Source organism: Athene noctua, chromosome 25 (genome assembly GCF_965140245.1).
Source record: "Athene noctua chromosome 25, bAthNoc1.hap1.1, whole genome shotgun sequence".
NCBI lineage: Eukaryota > Metazoa > Chordata > Aves > Strigiformes > Strigidae > Athene > Athene noctua.
This window is the reverse complement of record NC_134061.1, coordinates 1,403,770-1,418,719: the sequence shown is the minus strand read 5'-3', so window position 1 is coordinate 1,418,719 and position 14,950 is coordinate 1,403,770. Positions and strand designations below refer to the sequence as shown.

The following is a 14,950-nucleotide window of genomic DNA, read 5'->3' as shown; positions in this document are numbered from 1 at the left end:
CAAGAGAAGCGCAGAGGGGCCTCCCCCACCCTTCCCGCCCTCTCCCCTCAGATTTTGGGGCGGCGGGAGCCCGGCAGAGCCACCCGGCCCACGCGGAGGGTGGCGAAACGCCGGCGGGTCCTTGGCGGCGCGGAGAAGCGTGACTCAGTGAAAGGCCGGAGAATAGGGACAGGGAGGAGGTGGCAGCGGTGACTCAGTCCTCCCCCACCGGCCCTCCCCTCCTGGCTTTTGGGGCGCTGGGCCGCTCCCCGCGGGGAGCAGGAGCCGGCCGGGATGCTCAGAGGATGCAGTTCAGCACCCGGCAGAGTTTGATAGGATTTTTTGTGCGTTACAAAGCGTGTTTCAACACGACGGGGGAAACGAGTTCCTCTCCGCTCTATCACAATTACAGCGTATCAGCAGATAAGGATCTCTCTGTCATAACACCAGCCCAACGTTTGTAGAAGTCTGGTGCTTTAAAGGGGGGCTGGTTCCAGGCAGAAGAGGGCCGAGGGGTTTTTTAGAAGCTCTTAGTCGGGGGAAAGCCGGGCTGGGGATGCGCTGGGGGGTCCACTGGCCCCCGAGCCCCCTCGGCCGGCCTGGGGTTGTGAGCGTTGGCAGCTTCCCCTGGTCCCTCAGAGTCACCTGGCAGCGTCACGGCGAGGGGAAAACAGCTCTCGGTGCCTGAGTTTCACCCAGGCTAGAAGGAAGTGAAGGCAAAAGAAAAAAAAAGGATCCTCTGACTTTCTTCTTTTTTTTTTTTTTTTGTTGTTGTAAGCGTGTCCAGCTTCTTGTGGTAGAAGGTGTCAGGAGAGTATGAAATAAGTGTGAACAACGTCAACCTGCTAAAACAAGGTGCTAGAACAGGGCTGGTGGCGTGAGCCGCCACCCTCCCGCCCGCCGGGATGTTTCCATCTGACTGAAGTGCTCCGGCACGGTGGGCGCAGCCCCCGTCACCCCACGGAAACCTCGAGCTCCCCCCTTGCACCCGTGGGTCCAGGCTGAGCGTCACCTTCACCCGGCGCTTCTGCAGGGGGGAGCAGCCCCGCCCCCGTGCAGGTTACGGGGGACACCGGCGCTGGCCGGGAGGAGCGGCCGGAGCGCGGCGGCGTTTGGGGGAATTCGTGGGGTGCGTGTCCCTTCCGCCACCCCCCTCCCCGCCTGCCACCAGCCTCTTCCTCACTGACTGCGAAGAAGACGGCGGGATGGCAGCAGCACTCAGAGCACCCGGCAACGCCTGCAGGCCCCTGGGAGCAAAACCCAACCGGAGCCTTGGTCAGCGCCGCCGCTCAGCGCCGAGGCCAGCGCCAGGGCTCCTCGCTCCCCCGCGCTGTCACCCGGTGCCCGGTTTTGCTCTGACTGGGCTCGGTAACCCCGGGGGGAGGAGGACGGCGCTTGGTGACACAGCGAGTCCGGAGGCCGGGAGCGGCGGGGACATCCCGCAGGAATCGCTTCTGCTCTGCCAAAGTCGGGCCATTCCCCTCCCCGGGACGCGGGTCCCGAGCTCGCTGGGGAGACAAGGAACGGCGGCGGCACCCCCGGGTCAGAGAAGGGCTCGTGTTTCCTTGGACCGAATCAGCCAACTAGGAACGAAAACTAAAGACCGCCACGGTTTTTCAGCAGCCAGAGGAGCAGACCGTTGGATCTCGGGGCGCATCAGCACTCCACCGAGCAACGCCTTGGTGTTCTGCTGCCTGTGGCCACCGCCACCCGCTCGGCACGGCGGGAAGCACCACGGCTACGGGCTGGTCGCAGGTTTCATCCCATCGTGGTGATTTACAGCGGCCAGAGGTGCCAGGCCCCGCTCCCCGCAGCTCACTCCCACCCGTCGGCCCACAATCACCTGTCGCCTTCCAGCTCCCAGCGTTCTGCTTTCGTGAGGGAAGGAGCTCAGGCAGGGAGAGCCGCGCGGCACGCGGGGTCCCGTCAGCTGATTGTGTGCAGGAGAGTTTATGGAAATTTAAAAAAATTCAATAAACTGGCAAGCATAGGAGGCTCGTTTCGTAGTGCTAAGAGCCAGTTTCCTCTGTGCCGCCCGCCGTTTGGGGGTAATTCTGCAGTAAATAAAGAAACGAAGCGAGACAGACGAAACAGCTGGCTGGAGCGTTCAAAGGGAACGGTCCGAACAGAAATTTGTTTCGTACCACAATAACCAAACCTGGAGCAGAACGGATCAGGCTCACAACAAACACTGGCCGTTTTCTCTCCTCCATTTTCCCAGAGGAGGCGATTTGCAAAGCTCCGCAGAGCTCAGGGACCTGCCCCCCACCCAGCGCAGCCCTTGGGTGCAGGGGCACGGCCCGAGGAGCCTCTGGCCCGGCCCATGGGGAGGGTGCTCGGGGCAGCGCCGCAGGACAAGGACCCCGAGACGAGGGGAGGCATGTGCCCACCTGCACCAGGGGGCCTGATCCTGGCGCAGGCACGCCCTCAGTGAGCATCCCACAGCAGATATTCATAAAAACCTCTCTATATTTTAATAAATGACTGGGTTGAAATTTCACAATTGCTCAACAGCAGGGCCCTAACGAGGTTGCGCTCGTCAACCCCAGACAGCACAGGGAACTTCTTTTGCTTCAGCCTATCTTGAAATGGTGGCTCTGCCCACGCAGTGGTGGGAGAAAAGGGTGTGAAAACCTCCCTCCCTCCTTTCCAGAACCTGGCAGCGCTGCTCGAGCCGTGGTTCATCGCTCCCCTGGCGCGGGAAGCAGGGGGAGGTGGCTGGAGCCCGGCCTGGCGGGAGGGGAGGAGTGGGAGGGGGAGCTGAAGAGGGTTTTCAAGGATTTGGTAGCAGCGGGAGAAAGAAACCGGCGGTGCTGCGTGACACACATCGGGCAACGCGAGGAGTTTCCTGTGCAAATGCCAAGTTGCGTTTTACCGCGTCTCCATTTCTCTTGAACCATGAGGAGGAGCGTTTTCACCAGCTCCATCACCCACGAGGGGCACGTGGCTCCATTGCTGCCCCCACCAGAGCGCAGCGGGAGAGCTGGAGGGACCGAAGGAGCCACGCAGGGAAGCGGCCGAGGGGGTTAAGCCCTCGGTGGAGCCGCAGACACGGGCGTTCATCGGGGAAGAACCAACATCCACCCGCCCACTGTCTGTGCCTCATGATGGGAAACTGGTTATTGGAAAAGATCCTAAACCTGGTTTCAAACTACGCATGTTAACGTCACACAAACGGCTCGGGAGTTCTCCTCACCCCCAGCGACAAGCCGGGTTTAGGACCTGGCACTTCCACAACACTTTAGATACTCAAGCACCCTGCAGACTCATTTATCCTTCTTCAGACGCACCCTTATTGGGAAAAATGAATTTAATTTTCTTTTTTGTACCTTAAAATTCAAGGAGGGAGAAAGTATTTGAGCTAAAAGAACGAGCCCAGGTCAGAGGGAGGAATAAAATCCAATATTTCTTGACCCTCAACACTCCACCCGGGTCTCTGTGCCCCACACCCTCCCCTCGCGGAAGCGGACGGATCTCCACCGGCACGGCAACGCTGGAAAAGTACAAAGGCAACGCAGATATCAAACTATACAATGGATGCAAAGAGCCCATCGGAACACACCTAACTCTACATGATACAAAAATACTTTTGCAAAGAATAAACATCCACTCAGCAGAACTGTTATCAAATTCATATCTTCAGCACAGTGACTAACAATACAGCTGCAGAGCAATGATTAAGATTAAAAGAACTATTTTAAAAACCAGCTTCAAAGTAATTGTAAATAGTCATTTTGCAAAACAGCACATCTCACTCCGAGGGATATCCCCACGTAAAACCAGACACGGCGTGATTTTGCTGTCAGCTCCCACACATTCGTGCACGCAGATTCTCACGGTGTCGGCTGCCAGGCCCGGGTGACTCCCGGCCCCACGCCTTCGCCATCCGCAAGGATGCCGCGTGCTAGGGCTGGCCACGGACTCGCTGGGGCTGGCCGCGGACCCGCTGGGGCTGGCCACCGACCCGCCAGGGCGACCGTGCGTTCTGCTGCTGGAGCCGAGCGGGGGCACAACGCACCGCGCGGTTTCATCCTCATTCGTGGCCTCCATCAGAAAGGACTTTCCAGCAGCGAAAATTAGGATTTCCCCCAGACTGCATGGATGAGCCAACCCGTGACCTCAGCGGGTGTCCCAAAAATGCATATTGCTAAAAAACCCCAACCCCAAAATAGGTCTCATTTCTTATTTTGCTATTACTGAATAAGAGGCACGTGGGAGTGACTTTAAAGAAAGTGAACAGAGGACTAAGAAAAATGAAAGCGTGGTGGGGCCACACGCTCTTTAAGGCTTAGGGGAAAACCTTTAAAGAGGAATTAATAATCCCTCCCAGAGGCGTGTTGTCCCCGTTTTGGCGATTCGCCGCTTGAAGACCATCAGGACTGGAACAGCAAGAAAAAGCTTCTCCTATACACTTCTGCCTCGACGTCTGATCGAGCAGGGAAACAGGCAGCAGGGCATAAAACCTTTTGCGCTGAGTTAAAGCATACATTATCAAACCAAATGCACGTTAAAAAACACAAACATCTTAAATGGCTCTTAATTTTCACAAAAATAAAGTTCGTATAAAAATCGGTCTCTGCTCCTGGGATTTTATACAGTACCACTCACCGCAGCAGCGAGGCACAGATGCTACAGAACACGGAATTATTTGTAAGAAAAAAAAATTTTAAAAAAATTGAAAAAGGTGTCACCTCTCTGTGACACTCATTTAAAAACTGGCATAGAAAAATATTCAAGAAATTTCTTTACGCTAATTAAAAAACCAACCAAACCAGCCTCCCCTCCGATCTAAAACAAAGCCCTTGACCTCGGAAAACCAGTCCTGTTATTTGAGTATTACTCTGTGCTCTCCTCGTGCTATGTGCGAGGAAAACTCGTATCGGTCGTGGCTTCTGTACCCGCAGACGTTGCACTCGAAGGGGTCGCGGAACCCGTGGCAGCCCATGTGGATGGTGAACATCACGTAATCCAAAAAGAGGACGCGGCAGTGGTCGCAGCGATAGACCCCGATGGCTTCCCCTTCCTTGTTGATGACCTTAAAGGCGTCGCGCGGGCAGATGGCGGGTGGCTTGATGATGTCATACGGCCTCGGGAAATCCTTCAGGGACGGGAGGCCGTTGCGGGCCTGAGCGGGGATCATCTGGCTCTGGTGGAAGGTGGGATTCTGCCGCTCCTCGTGGTTGCTGTCAGTGTCTGTGGAGTCTTGGCCGCTGTTGTTGGGGGAGAGGCCTCTGTCGGAGGACAGGCTTTTGTCCCTGAGGTGGCCGTGGCTCTTCTCGGCGTCCTGCGCGGTGCCGTTGGGCGCGTCGGCGCGGGTCAGGGCTATGGGGTACAGGCTGCTGATGACAGGGACCATCTCGGAGGTGGGGGCTGGCGGCGTCTGCACGAGAGGGCGCAGGGCTTCAGCCCCGAGGTAGGTGATGGCGTTGTTGATGGCCTGGTCCATCATGCGCCCCTGCATTATCTCACTTTCCTTCTCGTACATGAAACTGGAATTATAATTAACATCAAAACTATGTCGTTTCTCACCTGCAAGAGAGGAGAGGTATTAAATTACCTGGGTGGGTAAAGAAGTATCTTAACTCTACGATGCCTTTTCTAAACGGCAGCAGTCTCTGGAAAGTAGAGAGGCCTGAAATGTTCTCTGCAAAAAGTGGCTCTTCAGATACACAAGTAGCTTCTGGGTGGGTGGGCGGGGTTGAGTTTTGTTATTTTTTTTTAAATTTGGGCTTGGAAGCAAAAAAATCTAATAGAGGAGGTGGTGAGGATACGTACTGGACAAATCATCGTTGAGTTTTTTAAATTATTCTGGAATTTAAGGGGAAGAATATTATCAAAGCTTCCATAGATAACTTCTCTCATCTTTTTTTTCTAGAAAAAGGTAAATAATCACTAATGAAAATACTTGTAAATGACCGAATGGAAGTGAACCAAATACTCCATTTTTGGTACCGAGAGTGCAACCTTTCGTTCTTGACTTGCGCCCTGAGAAGTGCGGCCCTCTCTAACAGAAAAAGCGAAGACAAGTGCCAGTTGAGATTTGACGCACTTTTCATTACTTTTACCCATCTGACAGAGGAGTCTTTGATGTCTCCTTGGACGTGGAAGTCAATTTTCCCCACGGTCCTCTGACAGCTACAGCCTCCTCTGCACCACGCCTGGTTTCTCTGAACCCTACCCAGGTTTTCAGATAATCTAACACCAGCAGCTCTGTCTCCGTGTATAGAACAACGCCCCGAGGGTCCCTTGACATGGGGCTAGTGAGGGAGGAGTGAAACGTACCCCTCTCTGGGTGTGCTCTGGGGCTTTGAAAGCTCTCGGCTGGACAGGACGGGGGGAGAGAGCAGGTACCTCCAATTCTGCCCACGCCTCCTCTCGCAAGGACTAAGGCGAGGGGGGGTGAGCTGGGCGCCACACTGCAACTAGTTTTCTCTACGCCAGGTGCAGCAAGAAAATAAAACTGCACCCCAAAAGGCTTAAAGCCCCTTTTTTTGGTGAATGCCTAGAAATAAGTCGCTGAATTCTGTGGTTAAATAAAACATAAAATTGTTCATAGCTTTTGAAAAAAATGGACCAGGCCAAACGTTTCACATGCAAGGGACTTGTAAACATCAGATCCACTAATCTTTTAGTTACGGTAACTCGAATAGTGCAGATGTTTATCAGTCACCTGTCAACACCGTGACTCAATGTATATGAAACTCACTAGGTTTCACTGCAGAGGCAGAAAACCAGGAGCTCACGTTTCTTTTATAAAACACTCAAAAAGGTTAGCGAACCACAAGAGTGTAACTGCTTCCAACCCTCGACAAAACTTACTATCCAGCTTCACACAGAAGGAAACACAACGATACAGCACATTCGCATGACTCATAAAACCAGCTCCAGGCAAGTGAAAGACGTGAACAAATTTGAAATGTTAAAAAAAAAAAAAAAAAAAAAGAAGCAACAAAAGCAAAAATAGACCAGACTCCCTATAAATTTTGGGTGAGGATTCACTGTCATAAGGTAAGATGCAAAAAACACAGCGTGTGATCGCTGAGGCTCTCACGCCGCTGTTTTTCCACTGCCTTGGTGGCCTTTTAGAGTCCCCACAAGAGCCCTGTCTGTCTCCCTCACATCACCAGCTACAGCAGATAAAATGCAAATCCCCAAACGCTCTCCTGACACACAGGAACGTGTCACGTTGCCGGACACTTTTAAAAGGCCGCGGCACATCAGACGCAGATTCATACCAGAGGGTCAGGAAACCTGGCTGCAGACCAGGGCACGACACTTCTGAGATCCTTCGGGAGGAAAAGGCGTTACAGACAGAAGGGCTTCTCCCCCAGCAGACACCCCGCGGCCGGCGCACTCGGAGCTGGGTACCGCAGCAAGAAGCCCACATTCAGGCAGGCTGGTCTGCATGGAAGTGCCCCAGCAAGCACTCACTGTCTCTCCAGACCATCAAGCTGCGGCACCAGACCGAAATCGCTCGGATGAGGGGAGCACTCTTGATGTTTATTTTGTTTCCTCCCAGACAAATCCAGTAAACTGTTCCATAGAGAGAAAGAGAAAGCACCGGGTCGGTGCTTCTCTCCGAAAGGACAGCAGCGAGGCAGGAGAAAGTTGGTATCAGGGATTTAGAAAAAGGGAAAGGAGTCTACAGGGGCCGGGGGATGAGGAAGATGGACTGTGCCAGAAGCAGCCGAGGTTTTATCTCTGTAGCCGGCAGGACGATGCGCTGGATTATTCTGAGTTAAGCTGCTACCCACACCAGGCGAAGTGCCACAAAGTTATGGAAAAAACACCACGTTAAAAATGAAATTTCAAAGTTCTCCAGCGTTCATTTACAAAGCAGCCACTGGTTAGCAGAACACCTCTCCTCTTTTTTTCTGTTTGTCTCCGTGCAATGCAAAAGCTTTCCCCTTCAAAATTCACACATGAGCCAGAGCGTATGACACACACCCATGCGCTGCTCAGTGATGCTTCTTCGCATGCTGTAAAATGGACGTAGATTTTTGCAGCCCGACGAGGTGTGGACACTGGAAAGAGGGAGTGACCCTGCTTCCTGCCGCCGTGCTAACCGAGGCGGCGGGTTCTCGTCGGCCTCTGCGCTCTGGGGGACGGCGGGGTCGGGTGCTGTGTCAGAACGGCACTAGCACTTTTACCACTATGAGAAATATATTTTTACTCCTGGTCTCAGGGAGAACTTGTTTGTAAAAAGGAAGAAATAGAAGTCTGTGGGCCAAGATACTCAGCTGGTGTAAGGTGGCAGGAATGCGCTGACTGCTCTGGTTACTTTGACTTTTGTCAACTTGAAGGTACAGCCCCATGAGGGTCCTACACAGCAGTGAAGTACCACCAGCACAGGTGTCTATTCTGCTGGGCTATTTTTATTTGTTCTTTTAAAAATACCTGTTTATTAATTCAAGCAGGCAGTATATAAAAAGCCAAGGTTTGTAGTTCTGCTCCATATACATGCAAAATAGGAATCCACAGCAAAATAGGAAACACAGACTCATAAACTTCCCTTCAAATCATCGTTCCCGCGTAACTAAAGGAAAAGCTGAGGACGAAATCTTTGCAGGAGAAGCCTTTGAAGTGGGGCCTAGGCAGAGGTTAAACATCCAGTACACGGCCTGCTGATCTGTGTCCTTATTTGAGACTTACACTTGTGCACACGAGGTAGCTACTGAAGAGGAAAACGTGAAAAAATAAAGCAGGCAAGACTCCTGGCGCTCGTACGAATCTCTGCAGAGCCCTCAAATAATAATAAAGGGTTGGGTTGGGTTTTTTTTTTTCTGATCAATAGACTTCATTCACAGAAATGAGCCAAACAAAGATGCCTTGTTAGTACACATCTCTATCCCTTCTTCCTGACAAAATGAAAAATCAGCGCCCGTTCCGAGAGCGCCGTTTCCCAAGAAATCACAAAGCTGTCCTGGCAGATTTGCGCTCCTCCACGTACAGTTCAGAAAGTCACAAAAGTCAAATCAAGGTCAGACAGACTGCACTGGCACACATACTTCCCAGGGATAAAAGGGACCGAGTGAGTAATTTTTTCACACATTACTTAACAAAAACATGACAATTACATAGGTTCTAGAAAAACAGAACGTTTCAGAAATTGGTTCTTTTGTTCGTGTAGGTGTAACTGCCCTGGGTCCTCCAACTTTTCCACAGAAACCCCTGCGTGACGCAGTCACCACTTCATGCCATCTGCAGACCCTGTCGCTGGGCACAGGCACAACCAGAACAGGATCTTTTCCACATGGTAACAAGTACACTGGTAAAAACAAACCAAAAAGCGCTAGTACTTAACTTTAAGCCTACACTGAGCGGTCGTGTCCTGCTGCAGGTGTGTTTAATAAAAGACATAAAGACTGAACTGGTAACAAGCGTAAAACAACAAAGGGTGAGGCTGATCTCAGCGCTAAAAAAAAAAAAAAAAAAAAAAGGAAGCTAAAGATTTTCAAACACATTTGCATTAGTATTACTGTCTGAATCACAGCGTGACATGTAAGGGCTAAGTCACACAGTCAACAGTTTCAGTATTAAGCACCCAAAGACACTCAGAGGGAGCGTGCCGGCGTTACCTCGTGCCGGTAGGAAGGTGACCTTCTGAAAGCCCTGCTAGATGTCGAAGTAACAGTTACCGGTTTTCACAGATGAAAGTCCAGTGCTACCCACCAAACCCAGTAAGAGCTCCGTTACCTTCCAGAATTAAGTTGCTTTTATGCCCCTCTGGGTTCAGCAGCATCCTGTTACCCAGGGCTGGAGCTCAGCCCCGGGCGCCCAGGCCAGGTCCTGGGAGCATCCCTCTGCAGGCAGGTCTGTCTGGCACCCCGATCCCTGCCTGCACTCCCATCCCCGATCCCTGCCTGCGCTCCCATCCCGATCCCTGCCTGCGCTCCCATCCCAATCCCTGCCTGCGCTCCCATCCCCGATCCCTGCCTGCGCTCCCATCCCGATCCCTGCCTGCGCTCCCATCCCAATCCCTGCCTGCGCTCCCATCCCCGATCCCTGCCTGCACTCCCATCCTGATCCCTGCCTGCGCTCCCATCCCACTCCCTGCCTGCGCTCCCATCCCGATCCCTGCCTGCACTCCCATCCCACTCCCTGCCTGCGCTCCCATCCCACTCCCTGCCTGCACTCCCATCCCGATCCCTGCCTGCGCTCCCATCCCACTCCCTGCCTGCACTCCCATCCCGATCCCTGCCTGCACTCCCATCCCCGATCCCTGCCTGCGCTCCCATCCCGATCCCTGCCTGCGCTCCCATCCCCGATCCCTGCCTGCACTCCCATCCTGATCCCTGCCTGCGCTCCCATCCCACTCCCTGCCTGCGCTCCCATCCCGATCCCTGCCTGCGCTCCCATCCCCGATCCCTGCCTGCGCTCCCATCCCACTCCCTGCCTGCGCTCCCATCCCACTCCCTGCCTGCACTCCCATCCCGATCCCTGCCTGCACTCCCATCCCCATCCCTGCCTGCGCTCCCATCCTGATCCCTGCCTGCGCTCCCATCCCACTCCCTGCCTGCGCTCCCATCCCGATCCCTGCCTGCGCTCCCATCCCCGATCCCTGCCTGCGCTCCCATCCCACTCCCTGCCTGCGCTCCCATCCCACTCCCTGCCTGCACTCCCATCCCGACCCCTGCCTGCACTCCCATCCCGATCCCTGCCTGCACTCCCAGCCCCACGCCTCTCCCCTCCCCAGCCCTGTGGGTGAACACCAGCCACCACACAGGCCCCTGTTCTGAAGGTAAAGTTCAGATGCACAAAAATAACCACTCGGAACCCTCTAGAAGCACACAGAATGTAACAAAGAAGGCAGCACTAGTGCTAATACTACAGAACTGCTGACTAAGTCAGGTCTTTACTCAGGACACAAGAGTTGCATTTTATTTTTTTAAAAGGCAAGTTAATGAAATAAGACTAGCCAAGAGGATCAGGCGTTCACAAAACCTGCCAGACTAGTATTTAAGGTCCCCAGCATGCAAAACTCTGATCATATAAAATTAAATGCAAAGAAAATACTATGGAAACATCGTGTTGCTTAAATTACCACAAGAAAGGATTTGATATTTTTAAATCGTATTCAAATGCAGCAGGATGACTAACAGAAATCCAACGCTTTTCTGTCTTTAGGCCTTATTCCACACATGCATGCTGCAAGTATCTTCAACTCCTGCTGACTAGAAAGAGCCCTCAGCTCTGAACAGCATTAAGCCTTCCTGTTCTTTTCCTGTAAAGAACCTAGCAGAGAACATTTCAAAGGCACAGGTACAGAAAACAACACACGGAAGCTCATAAAATGCATTTATAAATTGCCTACACAAATAGACACAAAGCACAACAGTAGCTTCCATCCAGTTTAAGTATCTAGCAGAATGTATTCTTTTTTATTTTAATCAAAATCCTACAACAAATCACTAAAAACACATCAGAAAAATTAGTTACTTTATTTATATTCTCTTGTATTAGATTAGATTATAAACTTGAGAAGGATATTCGAAATAAACAGAGGCATTGTACTACAGGTTACCAACTTGCACATATTTAACTGTTGCACATGAAAAGGTTTTTTGTTCTTACCAATAAATTTCTGAGGCATTGAGCTTTTTCGCTTTGCCACGTTGCTTGCTAGCCTGTCCAGCACAAGGGCTCTTTCACTCCCCATCTCTGCCTTGATGTGCCTTGCCTCCATGCTTGCTAGTTTGGAAAACGTGAAGAGAAAAAAACAAAAAAAAAAACAAAAAACAACAACACGTAGGTGAAAAGGGAAAAAAAAAAAAAAAAGAAAAAAAAGAAAAGGAAGAGATGAATGGCTTAATCTCCGGAGTTTGCCACACTAACTGGGAGGAAACAGTTTGGAGATCTGATGTAAACTTGTTTTGCTTTCTCTGTCGTTCTTGCTCTTTGCATCTTGGGCACCAGCTGCGGTCAGTGGAACCAAGCACAGAAGCAGACACGAATCTTGCAGTCCTGAGCTCGTGCAAGGAGAGCATAAACCATACCAAACCAATATCTTCATTAGCAAGAGGAAGTGTAAAATAAACTGGCTGGAAAGGGCTGGTTACAAAACGTAGAAGGATATACAACCCCTGTTGGCCTTTCTTTTTTATTCTGAGTAAGACTGTGACACCTGCAGACCGACACAGTGCCTCAAAACTTCAGCACCAGCCCTTCAGTTCTCTTGCCACACGTTTTAGAGATCAGTCATATGTAGATGGCTTCTCAACTAATCACTAAGAAACCTGGATGAAATGTATCAGTGTATCATTAAAATCAAAATAATATAACCTTTCAATATTCACTTCTAACTCATTTTTTTCCAGGTGTCATTATCACTTCGTTTTTTTATCCTAAATGCTACAGCTAAAACTAATGAAGAACATTTTCTCTCTGGCACACTTGTAAGCATTACCACTCTGTGTCTGAGAGCTCATTACAACCTCCAGATTTTCTAATTTTAGGAGAAGTGCACACGCCCTGCCATCGCTCCCTCGAGACTGGGCCACTGACTCTCTCACGGATCTTACCGTTTTCCAGAGCTCGTGCTCCCCCGTGCCCATCATTTCACGGAAACTCTGCTTGCTCTCACCTCAGGGAGGCTGCACGGGCTTTTGAGCTGGATCAGCCGAGCCGAAGGACTGCCACCTCATATCGCTACTGCCAGACTAATACTGAACTTAACTGCTACGCCCTCCCCCCCAGAAAGCTTGCTGCTTGCTCTCGCCTGAAGAACAAGTGTCACAACTGGTGCTTTTCTAATTAAAATGTAGCACGAAGAGTTTCAGCATGAGGGACCACGGTGGTGAAAACGAGACACGTTTTAGAGAGACTGCCCGTGCCTTGAGGAGTTGGTATCTAAGTAGAGGAAAATAAAGACAGGGAAAGGTAATTTACTTTCCCAAGGTAATACAAAAGGTCAGATGTCACTGAAAGAACCCTGGCTGCTGTGTTACCGTACCAGTGCACTAGCATACCTAAATATGGGGAGCATCGCCTGCATGAGAGAGAAGCAATGCCAGAGGAAAATGATACAAGCACTTTGGCACCACTTCAGTCCTGCTAAATGCAGTTTTATTCGGTATTGGGCTTAAATTGCAGCTTGTCAAGTACGGCAAGTGATAAAAACACCGTTTCATCCTTCCACAGCTCCGTGTGTAGCGCTGCCCTATAAATTTCAAAGTCGGTCTCTCCTTACTTGTTTATTATTGCTGTTATTGATACCATATGAGTTTCAGTCAGCACAAACCATGACTCACCAAACCTCAGCCAGAACTATTTGTTAATGTTTGTTCAGCAGTTTGAAAACGTAAAGTGCTTCCTAAGTCCTCAGTGCCACAAATACTAGCTACAAATACGACTCAGGAGGGATGGGATAAGAGGGCTCCACTCAGCACGACCCGAGTCCTGTCTCATCAGGCTGTAGCCCCATGATAAACAGGATAACCCACAGGGAGCGTGCACAGACACTGCCTTCAAGGCAGGAACAGACTGCTCTTCTAGTCTGATTTTTATTCCAAATCGCTCTGTCTGTTTAGAGACTTACATAAATATATTCATCAGCTGCTAAAATGCACCTGCTTCCAGCATGAAATACCAAGACACTGCGTAACAGTTTACATAAAGTGAGACAAAACATCAGCTTAAGTTGAAACTATAAGGGAAAGTTAGGTAGGCAGAACATAATCATCCCTTTGGATTTTGGCCAGAAGCTCTAGTTAATTCCTGAGAATAATGTTATGGGATTTTTAATTTCAAACCTTCTGTTTAACTGTCATGTTCCAAAAAAGTGGAAATACGCTTTCCGAGCTCTTTATGTTATCTTCAGGTAACTGGGGTTCAAGGTTTGAACCATCCCCAACCCAGCTTGTAATCTTGACAGGATCATTGCACAAGTCATTAATAATAGTAATTTAAATTTTAACAACCCACAGCTATTCCGAACAAGATAATAATACATACGGTGCTGTAGAGTCAAAAATTTATGTTGGAAATGACAAAAAAAAAAAAAAAGCAAACATAATTAATCCATGTCATAAGAGCAGCTTCCTGGTCCCTACCACTTTTTCATTTTTCTTATTTTGTTCTTCTAGTTCCTCTTTTTCTCGGTCTTTAACTTCATGAGCTGCACTCATGTTCTGTTAAAGCTTTAATTTTACATTTTCAGAATCTTTTTACCTTCTGACGGAACTCAGAGAGTGAAGTTTCTGCAAGTCCTCTCAGCCAGCCCTAGAAACACCCTGCAAGCTCCACGTAGCACATCAGTGACTACTTGTCTTGTCAATGTTATTTATGTGCCACCAAGGGAACTTTATTAAATTAGTGTCAAGAGGGCAGACAAGCGGCTTCCTGCAGAGGTACCAAGAGTCTTTACTCAGATGAGATTGCTGAGGAGACTAACTATTGACCTACATAATATGTTCTGGGACAGCTCTAAGTATCAATCTTCCAGCTTGATGTCTGTCTGCCATTTTATTTTAACGCTGAGGGTCTTTTCTTTCACATTCAGATTTTCTATTCCTTCCTAACAGCCATTTTTTTTTTTCCCTAAAGAAAAAAGATCATCTCTATGGGCCACAAAAGGTCCTTGACAATGTCTTCGCAATACAGCCTTAGGGCAGGAGTGTCTGCTGGCTGAGCCACTGGTTCTCTCCCACAACACTGCGCTCTCTACCCAAAAGCTAACTTTAAATCCTCTCACTCTGGATCACTTTCTTAAACAATCCACAAATCACATTTAGTATTTAGGAAACATTTTTTTAATCCCTTAAAATTTTCTAAAGACTTCTCAAACAGAGAGAAAATCACGCCCTGTCTTCTTCCTCAGTTACCTTGCCCACTGGATGATTCCACTGCACGTGGTGACATTAGTTTAAAGAACTAATTACCTAACTATAACATGTATCTAAAAATAAATTTCAGGCTGGGCTGACAGCAACGGCCAAGTGCTTTGCTCAAAGTTACACTGAGAAAAAGCGAA

At 50.0% G+C, this 14,950-nt stretch overlaps 1 protein-coding gene across 1 annotated transcript in view; it reads right to left on the bottom strand.

Moving 5' to 3' along the window:
- Positions 1-3,400: 3,400 nt before the first annotated feature.
- IKZF3 (IKAROS family zinc finger 3) overlaps positions 3,401-14,950 on the bottom strand; it is a 36,993-nt gene continuing 25,443 nt past the window's right edge. The window contains exons 7-8 of the mRNA XM_074926559.1: positions 11,554-11,670; positions 3,401-5,508 (exon numbers count right to left, since the gene is read on the bottom strand). Coding sequence (XP_074782660.1) covers positions 4,805-5,508; positions 11,554-11,670 — 821 coding nt within the window. The 3' untranslated portion in view covers positions 3,401-4,804. The remainder of the gene's footprint in view (positions 5,509-11,553; positions 11,671-14,950) is intronic.